Source organism: Oncorhynchus mykiss, chromosome 23, assembly GCF_057628025.1.
Source record: "Oncorhynchus mykiss isolate SJ-2025 chromosome 23, ASM5762802v1, whole genome shotgun sequence".
In the NCBI taxonomy this organism is placed as follows: Eukaryota; Metazoa; Chordata; class Actinopteri; order Salmoniformes; family Salmonidae; genus Oncorhynchus; species Oncorhynchus mykiss.
The window spans coordinates 19311220-19326196 of record NC_143044.1 but is presented as its reverse complement, the minus strand read 5'-3'; the positions used below and the strand labels follow the sequence as shown (position 1 = coordinate 19326196).

The 14977-nt window shown below is 40.7% G+C and overlaps 1 protein-coding gene across 1 annotated transcript; it reads right to left on the bottom strand.

The window, feature by feature from the left end:
• Positions 1 to 12175: 12175 nt before the first annotated feature.
• LOC110502549 (dopamine receptor D1.S-like) lies at positions 12176 to 13463 on the bottom strand. The gene has a single exon (XM_021580669.3). It carries the CDS (start codon positions 13436 to 13438, stop codon positions 12176 to 12178), a length of 1263 nt encoding a protein of 420 aa, XP_021436344.1. The 5' UTR covers positions 13439 to 13463.
• Between the last annotated feature and the right edge of the window lie 1514 nt (positions 13464 to 14977).

Below are 14977 nucleotides of genomic sequence, written 5' to 3'. Positions count from 1 at the left end.
GGTCTCTCCAGAGATATTCGATCAGGTTCAAATCTGAGATCTAGCTGGGCCACTCAAGGACATTCAGAGACTTGTCCCCAAGCCACTCATGCATTGTCTTGGCTGTGTGCTTAGGGTCGTTGTCCTGTTGGAAGATGAACCATCGCCCCAGTCTGAGGTCCAGAGCGCTCTGGAGCAGGTTTTCATCAAGGATCTCTCTCTACTTTGCTCCGTACATATATCCCTGAATCCTGACTAGTATCTCAGTCCCTGCCTCTGAAAAACATCCCCACAGGGGATGCTGCCATTTTCATGTTTTGCCATAGATTTTCATGACGATTTAAGTCAAAACTATAACTAGGCCACTATGGAACATTCAATGTAATCTTGGTAAGCAACTCCGGTGCATATTTGGCCTTGAGTTTTAGGTTATTATCCTGATGGAAGGTGAATTTGTCTCCGTGTCTGTAGGAAAGAAGACTGACCCACGTTTCCTTTAAGGATTTTGCTTGTGCTCCATTCGTTTTTATTTTTATCCCCCAAAAATAACTCCCTTTGCTGATGACGAGCATATTCATAACATGATGCAGACAGCATTGAAAATATGAAGAGTGGTGTTCAGTAATGTGCTGGATTTGCCCAAAATGTAATGCATTGTATTCAGGGCAAAATGTGAATTTCTTTGCCCCATTTTTTTTACTTTGGTGCCTTATAGCGAACAGGATGCATGTCTTGGAATATTTGTATTTTGTACAGACTTTCTTCTTTTCAATCTGTCATTTAGGTTAGTATTGTGGAGTAACTACAATGTTGTTGATCAATCCTCAGTTTTCTCCAATCACAACCATTAAACTCTGTAACTGTTCTAAAGTCAACATTAGCCTCATGGAGAAATCCCTCAGTGGTTTCCTTCCTGTCTGGCAACAGAGTTGCCTGTTGCCAGTATCTTTGTAGTGACTGGGTGTATTGATTCACCATCCAAAGCATAATTAATAACTTCACCATGCTTGAATAAATATTCAGGGTCTTCTTTTAATTTTTTTTACCCATCTATCAATAGATGCCCTTCTTTGCGAGGCAATGGAAAACCTCCCTGGTCTTTGTGGTTGAATCTGGGGTAGAAATTCACTACTTAACTGAGGGAGTTTACAGACAATTGTATGTGTGGGGTCTACTTTTACATTGTGGGGTAATGTATGTAGATCAGTGGCACAAAACCTCAATTTAATTCATTAGTAACACAATAAAATGTGGAAAAAGTCCTCTCAAGAGAATTAACAATGCAGTTACTAATGAAAACTAATGAAAAATTACTTTTTGAAATCTGACACAGCGGTTGCATTAAGGAGAAGTTTATCTTTAAATGTATGTTAAACACTTGTATCTTTCATCAATGTTTATTATGAGTATTTCTGTAATTTGATGTGGCTCTCTGCACTTTCACCGGATGTTTGTTTGAGACCATGCATTTCTGAACATAACGCACCAATTTAAAATGAAGTTTTTGGACATAAAGATTAACTTTATCGAACAGAATACACATTTATTGTGTAACATGAAGTCCTGTGAGTGCCATCTGATGAAGATCATCAAAGGTTAGTGACTAATTTAATTGCTATTTCTGTCTTTTGTGAGCACTCTCCTTGGCTGGAAAATGGCTGTATGGTTTTCTGTGACTAGGCGCTGGCCTAACATAATCACATGGTGTGCTTTCTCCGTAAAGCCTTTTTGAAATCGGACATTGTGGTTGGATTAATAAGAAGTTTGTCTTTAAAATGGTGTATAATACTTGTATGTTTGATGAATTTCAATTATGGGATTTCTGTTGTTTTGAATTTGGCGCCCTGCAATTTCCCTGGCTGTTGTCGAGGTGGGACGCTAGCTTGTACCAGTGAGGATAAAAAAGCCAGACTACGGTTTGCAACTGCACATGGGGACAAAGATCGTACTTTTTGGAGAAATGTCCTCTGGTCTGATGAAACAAAAATAGAACTATTTGGCCATAATGACCATCGTTATTTTAGGAGGAAACAGGGGGAGGTTTGCAAGCCGAAGAACACCATCCCAACCATGATGCACGGGGGTGGCAGCATCATGTTGTGGGGGTGCTTTGCTGCAGGAGGGACTGGTCACTTCACAAAATAGATGGCATCATGAGGCAGGACAATTATGAAAATTATGTGGATATATTGAAGCAACATCTCAAGACATCAGTCAGGAAGTTAAAGCTTGGTCGCAAATTGGTCATCCAAATGAACAATGACCCCAAGTATACTTCCAAAGTTGTGGCAAAATGGCTTAAGGATAACAACGCCAATGTATTGGAGTGGCCATCACAAAGCCCTGACCTCAATCCTCCAGAACATTTGTGGGCAGAACTGAAAAAGCGCGTGCGAGCAAGGAGGCCTACAAACCTGACTCAGTTACACCAGCTCTGTCAGGAGGAATGGGCCAAAATTCACCTAACTTACTGTGGGAAGCTTGTGAAAGGCTACCCGAAACATTTGACCCAAGTTAAACAATTTAAAGGCAATGCTACCAAATACTAATTGATTGAATGTAAACTTCTGACCCACTGGGAATGTGATGAAAGAAATAAAAGCTGAAATAAATCACTCTACTATAATTCTGACATTTCACATTCTTAAAAGAAAGTGGTGATCCTAACTCACCTAAAACAGGGAATTGTTACTAGGATTAAATGTCAGTAATTGTGAAAAACTGACTTTAACTGTATTTGGCTAAGGTGTATGTAAACTTCTGACTTCAACTGTATATCTGTACCTGGGGCAAAGACTTTGTGTTTTCCTGGAGAAAAAGATCAGGATATCACCAGGTTGCTTCCCGAGGCTGTGAGTCAGTCACCGGGGGCTGATACTGTCATGGTTCATGTGTGGTCAAAGGACATTATGAAGGGCAGCTCAGAAGAGCTTAAGATGGATTTAAAATAACTAATTGGGTCATTACTCAACAACAACAAACGCCTATAATATCTGGCCCTCTGCCCTCCCTACATCATGGCATTGAACAGTTCAGCAGATGTTTAGCCCTCAAGAAACTGGTTACAATACTTTTTTAAATGTATTTTTATTTATTTAACCAGGTAGGCTAGTTGAGAACAAGTTTTCATTTACAACTGCGACCTGGCCATGATAAAGCATAGCAGTGTAAACAGATAACAACACAGAGTTACACATGGAGTAAACAATAAACAAGTCAATAACACAGAAAAAGAAAGAGTCTATATACATTGTGTGCAAAATGCATGAGGAGGTAGCGAATAATTACAATTTAGCAGATTAACACAGGAGTGATAAATGATCAGATGGTCATGTGCAGGTAGAGATACTGGTGTGCAAAAGAGCAGAAAAGTAAATAAATAAAAACAGTATGGGGATGAGGTAGGTGAATTGGGTGGGCTATTTACCGATGGACTATGTACAGCTGCAGCGATCGGTTAGCTGCTCAGATAGCAGATGTTTAAAGTTGATGAGGGAGATAAAAGTCTCCAACTTCAGCGATTTTTGCAATTCGTTCCAGTCACAGGCAGCAGAGAACTGGAAGGAAATGCGGCCAAATGAGTTGTTGGCTTTAGGGATGATCAGTGAGATACACCTGCTGGAGCGCGTGCTATTGGTGGGTGTTGCCATCGTGACCAGTGAACTGAGATAAGGCGGAGCTTTACCTAGCATGGACTTGTAGATGACCTGGAGCCAGTGGGTCTGGCGACGAATATGTAGCGAGGGCCAGCCAACTAGAGCATACAGGTTGCAGTGGTGGGTGGTATAAGGTGCTTTAGTAACAAAACGGATGGCACTGTGATAAACCACATCCAGTTTGCTGAGTAGAGTATTGGAAGCTATTTTGTAGATGACATCGCCGAAGTCGAGGATCGGTAGGATAGTCAGTTTTACTAGGGTAAGTTTGACGGCGTGAGTGAAGGAGGCTTTGTTGCGAAATAGAAAGCTGATTCTAGATTTGATTTTAGATTGGAGATGTTTGATATGAGTCTGGAAGGAGAGTTAACAGTCTAGCCAGACACCTAGGTACTTATAGATGTCCACGTATTCTAGGTCGGAACCATCCAGGGTGGTGATGCTAGTCGGGCGTGCGGGTGCAGGCAGCGAATGGTTGAAAAGATTGCATTTGGTTTTACTAGCATTTAAGAGCAGTTGGAGGCCACGGAAGAAGTGTTGTATGGCATTGAAGCTCGTTTGGAGGTTAGATAGCACAGTGTCCAAGGAAGGGCCAGAAGTATACAGAATGGTATCGCCTACGTAGAGGTGGATCAGGGAGTCGCCCGCAGCAAGAGCAACATCATTGATATATACAGAGAAAAGAGTCAACCCGAGAATTGAACCCTGTGGCACCCCCATAGAGACTGCCAGAAGCCCGGACAACATGCCCTCCGATTTGACACACTGACCTCTGTCTGCAAAGTAGTTGGTGAACCAGGCAAGGCAGTCATTAGAAAAACCGAGGCTATTGAGTCTGCCGATAAGAATATGATGATTGACAGAGTCGAAAGCCTTGGCCAGGTTGATGAAGACGGCTGCACAGTATTGTCTCTTATCGATGGCGTTATGATATCGTTTAGGACCTTGAGCCTGGCTGAGGTGCACTCATGACCAGCTCAGAAACCAGATTGCATAGTGAAGAAGGTACGGTGGGATTCGAGATGGTCAGTGATCTGTTCGTAAACTTGGCTTTTGAAGACCTTAGAAAGGCAGGGTAGGATAGATATACTTTCAACAATTTTTGGCAGATAATTTTAGAAAGAGAGGGTCCAGATTGTCTAGCCCAGCTGATTTGTAGGGGTCCAGATTTTGCAGCTCTTTCGGAACATCAGCTATCTGGATTTGGGTGAAGGAGAAATGGGAGAGGCTTGGGCAAATTGCTGTAGGGGGTGCGGAGCTGTTGAACGGGGCAGGGTTAGCCAGGTGGAAAGCATGGCTAGCCGTAGAAAAATGCTTATTGAAATTGTCAATTATCGCAGATTTATCGGTGGTGACAGTGTTTCCTAGCCTCAGTGCAGTGGGCAGCTGGGAGGAGGTGCTCTTATTATCCATGGACTTTACAGTGTCCCAGAACTTTTTTGAGTTTGTGCTACAGGATGCAAATTTCTATTTTAAAAAGCTAGCCTTTGCTTACTTAACTGCCTGTGTATATTGGTTCCTAACTTCCCTGAGAAGTTGCATATCGCGGGGGCTATTCGATGCTAGTGCAGTACGCCACAGGATGTTTTTGTGCCGGTCAAGGGCAGTCATGTTTGGAGTGAACCAAGGACTATATCTGTATCCTGGTTCTAAATTTGTTTAATCGGGCATGCTTATTTAAGATGGTGAAGAAAGCACTTTTAAAGAATAATCAGGCATCCTCTACTGACGTGCATTGAGTGACGATGAGAGAGAAATTGTCTCTAGAAACATAATTTCAACCAGGTGAGGTTGGGAGGTGGAACTAAAGGGTTAACAAAGGTGTATTGAGCAGGGCTAGAGGCTCTACTGTGAAATAAGGCACTAATTACTAACCAAAACAGCAATATTGACATTAGGGAGAGGCATGAATAGCCAGGTGATCATAGGGGTCCAGTGAGTGACTTGGCGGGCTGGGGAGACACGGCGATTCAGGCAGCTAGTGGGCCTGGGCTAGCAAGCTAGCAGAAGGGCCTTAGAGGGACGTCACGATGGAAGAAGTCAGTTGTAGCCCCCTCGTACTGTTACCTCGGCAGACCAGTCATCATGGATCAGCAGGGCTCCGTGTGGTAAAAGGGTCCAGGCCAATTGGCAAAATAGGTATAGTGGCCAAATAATTTGTCCGATGGGTCTCTTAAGCTAACAGTCCGATATGCTCTATACAGCTTGCAGGCCGTGGCTAGCAGGCTAGCTGATGGGCATTCAGGGGACGTAGCGACGGAGGAGCCATTTGAAAACCCCTCTCGGCGAATTACGTTGGTAGTCCAGTCGTGATGGGTCGGATAGGGTCCAGGCCAATTGGCAAAATAGGTACTGTAGCCCAAGGAGTGGCTGATGGACCTCTTCGGCTAGCCGGGAGATGGGCCTAGCAAAGGCTAGCTCCAGGCTAATTGGTTCTTGCTTTGGGACAGAGACGTTAGCCAGGAGTGGCCACACGGATAGCAGCTAGCTAGCTGCGATGATCCAGGTGAAAAGGTTCAGAGCTTGCGGTAGGAATCCGGAGATAAGGAGAAAAATAATTTAGATTTTCTCTGGTTTGACTCGCGCTGTGCAGACTGGTGAGAGTTGTCCAGACTAAAGGTAGCTTATGACTGCTAGCAGTGGCTAGCTGACTACTAGCTAGTAGCTAGTTAGCTGGCTAACTCCTGTTGGGGGTTCCAGTACTGAAGTAAAGAAAATAGCAGATTCATACCACATTGGGTGAGGTGGATTGCAGGAGAGTATGTTGAAGTTGAGGTTAAGAAAAACATTTGTATAAATATATGCAAAGAAAAAATATATAAAATATACACACACGATATAAACACGGGACACGACAAGACGAGGACAAAAGATGTCTGACTGCTAAACCATCTTGGATCTTTGTAAACAAACAGTATCTTTTCAGTTGAGCATACTAGCTCTTCGCCTATCTACCGGAAGTTGATGCTGTTGCTATGCAACCTCTTGCTAGCTAGTTAGCATAACAAATTACTAGTTAGACATTTTACGACTTCAGGTGTGTTCTTAAATTCAATCTGGAGTGCTCTAGTAAATTCAGAGCATTGTTAGAGTGTAAGTTTCTAAATTCAGAGTGTTTCACTCTCAGAGCGCACACTGGACACTCAGGCCGAGGAGTAGGATTGATTTGAGTTTGAGCGTTCCGACCTTACAATGGTAGTCAAGCACCCAAGCTAATGTTGGCTAGCTTGCTAGCTACTTCCAGACACAAATGAGACCACTCTAACCATTTTACTCGCCCTAGCATAGCTGGTTAGACAGTTTTCATGTTATCCAGAGCTTTGGTGACTAACTATGCTGCTGGCAAAAATGTTATTACGCTTCATTGCCAACGTTTACTGACACTGGCCATATTCAACTTGTGTTGAGTGCTCATAAATTCATTATTCTGCGCTCTGGTACACTCAAAGGAGAGTGCTCTGAAATCAGAGTAGATAGCCAGAGCGAATTTACAAAAGCACCCGGATGTCCATTGAGAACGCACAACGACCATACCATTTAGCTAAGCTAAGAATGACAAGAATAATCAAATCAATAGACATTGAGTAGTTAGTTAGATAGCCTATAGTTAATATACTGGCAAGTTTGATGTATAAGTAGCCAACTAACGTTATGGTAATGATATGCTATGTGGTTCGTAATTGTCAGCCAACATTGTCAGCCAATGTGTAAGATAACTTATTTCAAAAGTCATTACTTTATTACATAGCTCAACATTATCTTAATATTTGTCATAATTAGTTAAAACAATGCATTTGTATCCACTCTCGTTGTACTTCGGCTGCATATTTTCTGCCATTTTCTTCAAATCTGAAAACTATGAGAAGCCGCGTCTATTTCCTGAATAATTAATCATGGGCCCAAAAGAACAGAATATTTTGGCGAATTTAGTACGACATCTGGGAACTTTTGACATACTAAGTATATCCATACTGTGACCAATACTATATACTATATACTATATTCTCAATTCACGTCACACATTGTACTGTGGGTGTGGTTAGTATGAGTATTTGAACACAGCTCTAGGTTCCTGAAATGGGTAACATTTAGCAGCAAATCCGCTGATAGGAACACCGCTGAAAGATGTCCAACGGCTCTATCAAACAAGGACAACCATATCTACACGCACAAAAATGTATAGTGTGATCAATAACACATATAGCCTTTGTAAAATGCCACAAAGCAGGACTACATTTACTTTTGAAAGTACCATGCTCAGATTCCTAATGACATCTCAGATTTTATTATTTGCAGAGACAGTTTCGTTGCAAACAAGACACACAATTGGCATAGGACAAATATGACAAGATGAAGACATAGGCCTCTCTCTCTGTCCATTCTTATCCTGTAATTTAGGTCATTTGTAGGATATTTAAAAAATATTCTGTTAATATGTAAAATTATGCATAATTGCTTTATTCATTCAAAGGAGATTTTTTTCACCCTTACTCTTGTCTACAGTGAGATGCGAACCCACAACCTTCTGGCCCACAGTCCTGTGCGCTATCAAAATTCCTGCGTTTACATGTAATGCTTACAGAACAAAGAACAGTTTCTAAAACTGCATATCGGAAGGCTCTGGTCTGTCCAAGAAGTGAGGGTAAACAGCAGACATGTTTTCTGAAATTCACTTTGTTTGAATTATTATGTTGGGTACACGGGAGGGTCACTTGTTTTTTCAAGCATTCAGGGAGGGTTTAGGTGAAATATAATTTTCTTAATGGAGGGCCATCCATTTTCATTTCAGAAAGGTCCGATTTTCTCCATGTAACCTTTATTATAAATAACGTTCAGTCCATAAGGTAGTTTGCACTCTGAAATAGGTTCTCTTCAAGGTTTTGCCTATATTTGGCTCCAATTATTGTTCCCTCTATCTTTACCATTCCCTGACACTGAAAAGCATACCCATAGCATGACACTGCCACCAACATGCTTCATGGTAGGGATGATGTTAGACAGGTGATGAGCTGTACCGGGTTTCCTCCAGACATAGCGCTTTGCATTCAGAACAAATAGTAAAATGTTTGTCTCATCAGACCACAGAATCTTTTGCCATATGCTATCAAAGTCTTTCACGTGCCTTTTTGGAAACTTCAGGCATGCTGTCAAGTCCCCTTTTCTCCGGGTTGGCTTCCACTCTCCCATAAAGCTCAGATTGCTGAAGTTCTGTAGTTCTTCTGGCAGGTTCTCCCATCTCAGCCAAGGAACTCTGTCAAAAGATGTTATCGGCCACAGGGGGACTCCAATCAAGTTGTAGTGACATCTTAAGGACGAATTTGGAATGGCATAGCAAAAGAGTGTGAATACTTATGTTACTGAGATATTTCTGTACTTCATTTTCAATAAATGTTCTAACATTTTTAGAAGCACGTTTTCACTTTGTCATTATGTGGCACTGTCATTATATGGCACACAAAATATGGAATAAGTCAAGTGGTATAAATATTTTCTGAAGGCACTGTGTGTGTGTGTGTGTGTGTGTGTGTGTGTGTGTGTGTGTGTGTGTGTGTGTGTGTGTGTGTGTGTGTGTGTGTGTGTGTGTGTGTGTGTGTGTACACGTTTATTTGTGCTCATGCGTGTGGGTATACAGTGTATGCTCAAGTATACTTGTTTGACCTATGTATTTTCAATATAACTAATTTCCTTTTATGCAGACATTTATCAGAAGCTGGTTCTCTTTTGCCTAAAAGTTAATTTCCCCCATTCTTCAATAGTATTTCAAACAAATACACTGTATTATATAAAATTCTATATTTTGATCAAGTCACTGCATGTATGAGTCCAAGCTCAAATGTTAAACTGCAAAATTGTAAAAAATAATTAAGGTCTTTGAAATGTCTCTTTAAATATCTGCAGCCATTTGGAAAACAAAATGAAGGGGAGGTGATGAGGATAATGTCATATCAATATGATGAAATATCATCACTAATAACACAAGATGATAGCATGACATTACATCAGCTGGCTTGTGTATGAAACACACCTGTGTGTCCACTCCACTCCACACACCTGCCATGCGGTTCACCAGGTCACATCTCTCAGTGTCCAGAGACTCCTACTCTGTTTTTCAACCCTCTGTCCATTGAAGATGAAAGGGGCACTTGAAAAATATGGCTTGGTTGTAGATCCAAAAGGACCATTCAAATAGGCGAAAACTTAGGTGTTGATATTAGGCCAGTAATAACCACTACAAAATGTCTGTCCAGAACAATGAGGAGTCAGAATGTCCAGGTAAGGGGGTTTAATTGACAGGAATAATCCCCCCCCACACACACACACACACACACAAACACGACATCAATATACTGTAGATAGTGGTTCTAAAAGGGTGGAAGATAAAAGGACATATTATAGTACACAATAATACATAAAAGGGGTAAAGCTATATACAGATACACCTTGACTTAACTGAATGATAATGCAACACATTAATATGAATGACAATAGCAGGATAAAGCTGCAGTCTTTACTGCTACATAATACAGATCCAAAATGCTCTGACTGTAAAGTATAATGTGGCCCGAGAGTACACATGACCACCGCATGGTGAGAAAACTGTCACTAAACCAAGTAATGGCGAACAGAGTAAGAGGCTCACCAAAACGACTCAACATGCGACACTTGGCTAGTAAGCTGCTGCAATAGCGAGCAGGCTGTACAGTACAACAAACTCTGCATAGAATGTAACTACTATAACAAAGCTATTACTATTGCACGTATAAGCATAATGTAACTGAAAAGCACTGTGTTCATGACACTGTGAAAAGGTAACCAGTGAGCCTGGCTAACTGGCTACTTAGCTAGCAATGACAGTGCACACACATATTTTACAAAATTCTATACAAACACCCAAACTTTATCCACCGCAAATCAATACCTGGAGGTATTGATTACAACAAGCAAGTGATAGAGAATGTCTCTGATTGGTAAGAAACATACACGTGATTGACTGAGGTGCTGTTGGGAATTCTAACTAAAGGGACAAACTAGGAGTGCATAGAATGAGTAACTGCGTGGCCAATTTTACAGCACTGGTGTAATTTGGTGACTCTGACAGTAATTTTTTTAACAGATGTGAAGTGAAATGTATTTTATTTTGGAATAGTAGACTATATTTTGTATTTAACCTGGAAAGTCAGTTAAGAACAAATTCTTATTTACAATGACCGCCTACCCCGGCCAAACCCAGACGATGCTGGGCCAATTGTGCGCTGCCCTTTGGGACTCCCAATCATGGCCGGATGTGATACAGCCTGGAATTGAAACAGGGACTGTAGTGACACCTCTTGCACTGAGATGCAGTGCCTTAGACCGCTGCGGCACTCGGGAGCCCTATAACATAATGCCTATAATATATAGCCCTAAATCTTAGACACCCTTCCCATTTATTCAAATTTGATTGGGGGAAAATGGCTTTGATGGGAGATAATTTAGATTTTGGGCCAGGGCTCATTTTACTATTTTATATCTGCCAACACCGCAGAGCAGCTTTGGAGAATATAATAATCCTAAAATAAAAATAGATGCAATTATCAGAGGGGAAGATGTGGTTCTGTTACCATGGGTTACATGGTGTTGTCAGGGACTATGCAGAAGACAGTTGCAAGCGATTATAGTGAAGCTTTGGCAAGAACATAATCAGTTCTACATATTTTTCTAGCTATATTCATTCACAAATGGTTGAGTATATTTTACATTTTTTAATTTAAATGTTCTTTGTAAAGTGTGTTGAGACATTGTGAAATGCACTTTAAATAAATGATGACTTAACTTGAGTAAGAGGTGGCAAAAGATTACAAGATTTCTACAGCTATTTTCACAAAACAATGTCAAGTTATGGTTCCATTATTATATACTGTATCTGATTAAACATATCAACTTATACCAAAATAATTACCTTTTCATTAAGTATTATTTTACCATTATTGCAAATAAATGTGATTTGATTTTAAATAGATTACTCCCATGGTGTTTGAGAGCTACTTTGCTACAGAAACACTACCACCATCCTCATTGAATTAGAACAAGTATTTTGGCAAGAGAAAAAAAACACTAACAAAATGTAATGATATCCTCTCATTATGCAATACACATCACATAGCTTATTCGTTAAATTGTGTCTTTTTATTAATATATTTTTTATTTACCCTTTATTTAACTAATCTCAATTATTTGAAATGTGTGTAATAGCAAGACTAAAACTAGGCTAACCTTTCTACGTGATTTCCTTCCATTTATCAAGACACATGCCTACTTTTTAAAAGAATCACTGTATAAATGTATTGATCATGATCAGTGAGATAATAAAGAAATTATAACATTGCTCACGGCATTATGCAAAACAACATAAGTGAATGATTTCACAATATAATATAACTTAAATAAATACAAATAAATCAAATAAATCATGAATAAATCATAGCCTACAATTGTGCAAGATTCTAATCGTGGATTTGACCATGGATTGCATCGCACTCCATGGCTCCAGCTGTGGTAAATTACATTTCCCCGTCACACTGGAATTGGACATTGGCTGGCAGAAACATGTTCTTGTGATTGCGGGATGCGATTGAGATAAGAGAAACTTTGTCGAACAGTGGGGTTGTGTCCTCTCCCAAGTTAGGGATTGCGTTTGGATGGTGTGTAGCCATTAAGACTTGTGCGTCTTTTTGGAGCGTTGTGTCGTGGTGATAGGACACCAATTCATTGCTGAAATTAACAGCCTCCAATGTATTGCTTGAACACATTTTATTGCAGCCTAGAATAGTTGTAAAGGCTTTTCTGAAATCCGCGTTAAATGCGTAAATGACGGGGTTTAACGAAGAGTTGGCCCAACCAAACCAAACGAAAATTGTAAACGTGGTGTCGCTTACACACGGAGGGTCATAGAAAGGTACCATGCAGTTTAGGACAAAAAAGGGCAGCCAGCAAAAAACAAAAACTCCCATGATAATGGAGAGGGTCTTTAAGACCTTTGTTTCCTTTTTAAAAGCAGTTTTCAATGCGTTTTCGTGTGCGCAAACGTTTGGGTGTTGGTTATTTTGCGCTTGCTCCACAGCTCTCTCCAATGAGGATATCCTCCGTATCTGTGTTTGCGCAATACGGAAAATCCTCGTGTAGGTGGCAACCATGATAACAACTGGGATGTAGAAACTGATCAGTGATGTGAAAATAGCATAGGTCTTGTTCAAGTTCGCTATGCAGTTCTCGGAGTGGTTGCTAACGTTTCCCGCTGATGTCTCCTCCTCGGCCACGTGCCAGTTCATTTGGACAGGTATGAAGGATATGAGAATTGACAGCGTCCACGCCACTGCAATCATGATAAATGCAACTCTGTGGGTCATTTTCCGTTCATATCTAAAAGGACTTGCAATAGCCCAGTATCTGTCCACGCTTATGATACACAGATTAAGAATTGATGCCGTCGAGCACATTATGTCAAAAGCTATCCATATGCCACAAAATCTACCAAACAGCCAGGTCCCAGTCACTTCAGATATTGCCTCCCATGGCATCACGAGGACGGCAACGAAGAGGTCTGACACAGCCAGAGAAATCACGAAAAAGTTGGTTACCTTGGACCGGAGGTGTCTGAATTTAACGACTGCGGCGCACACGAGAGTGTTCCCCAGTAGTGTCGACACAATGAGAACAAACAAAATGCATCCAATTAGCGTCCGCACACCATTCCCTCCGGTCTTGGCTTCTGTGGGGTAAGATTCCGAATTAACTTGCGTTTCATTTCCAGTGTAGTTTTCCATTTGCACTTTTCTGTCGTTGGGTAAAAACGCCTGAATTTCACATTAACCAAGTATTTATTCACTGTCTTTATTCTCATGTAGGTTTCTCTGACTGCTTCCAACCCGTAGCAATTCAACTGGTCTCAGTACTCAGTAGGCTACAAAAAACGGTGCAAACTGTCCGATGATTCTCTCTCGTGACAGGCTATGACTCATAGCAGGTGAGATAATTATGTCTATGGTCTGTCTGGATAGTGAGGAGTTTCATTTCTTAGTGAGGGGTCTAGCCCAATGTCAGCAGCAGTGGTCCACTCATCCAGTTCGTTATAGGCTAGATTATAATCTTCCAAAAAGAGCTTCAGTGATGGGGATGAATAAAGAATATAGTAATTAGCCTATTTCTATATGCATGTTGAAATAATAGGCTACCATAAACTATATTTTGAAATTAGTATGCTTGTGACTACAGTATTTTAGCCTATGCTAGACATATGTAAGGATTATGCAAGAAATATAAGTATTTTATGTTTGTAATCAATATTTTAAATAGGGTTACTACACATCTGTTTGTGCATGGCCATTCGGTTCCTGTCAAAACATCTTTAATAATCTGGTTTCCAGATTATATCTGTTTACAACTTCTTTGGAACTCTACATGACCCCAAGGCCTAAAGTTAGTATCTGTGTAATTCATACCATCTCAAATTTAAAATCACATTGTTTTCATTAACTGGCTGCTTGGCTCAGGGTCATTTTAATTAACACTGTGTTGCAATTGTCCACAACCCTAGAAACCATGACAAAATCTCACGTGCCTAGCAAGAGACAACAACAGTGAAGTCAATAATGTCAATGGTTACCCAAAACATAGGCCTAGTGATGAAATTGATGCTAGTTTAAATTATTGTAGATTAAGGCTCAGGACAGTAGGCTAGCCTATAAGAGCAATGCAGCCAGTGGAAAAAAGTTACTTTCACAAACATTTCAGAAATGCCAAGTTGATCAAATATTGTTTACCCAGTAAACACGCACACCTTTGGCCGACATATCAAAATGCATAGGGTGTATGTAGTTTGGAGAGTGTTTGCAAATTGGGAAAATATTACTGAGACATCAGAATAGAATGTTGATGTCTGGCCAACATATAAACGATGTACAACTAAATAATTTATTCTGAATAGCCTACAAGACATAATGAGCAAATGACATCTAAACTGCATTTTACCGATTTATCCTGTATACATTGTGCCTACTTACGAAGACAAAGCTGTGCTATACTAGCCCATGTTAGCTAGATAGGTAAATTAGCCTAACCAGCTATCTATATCTTGTAGTTAGTTACTGTACGTAGCCAGATTACATGCCCGAGGGCCTGACCCCCAGGGGGCTCCCATTGATTTTGTTGAGTCACCAGGGGTCGGACTGGGACCATAAATCGTCCCTGGCTTTTCTAAAGCGAGAAACAGACCTTACGCAAACAGAGCACAACGGAGTATGCGAATGCAGTTTCACTTCACAAAATGTGTGGCTCCATGTAGAACATACGCCTGCCTACACTGC

Coding starts and splice junctions, on each gene's coding strand:
- LOC110502549 (XM_021580669.3), bottom strand. CDS start 13,438: ATGGAAAACTACACTGGAAATGAAACGCAAGTTAATTCGGAATCTTAC.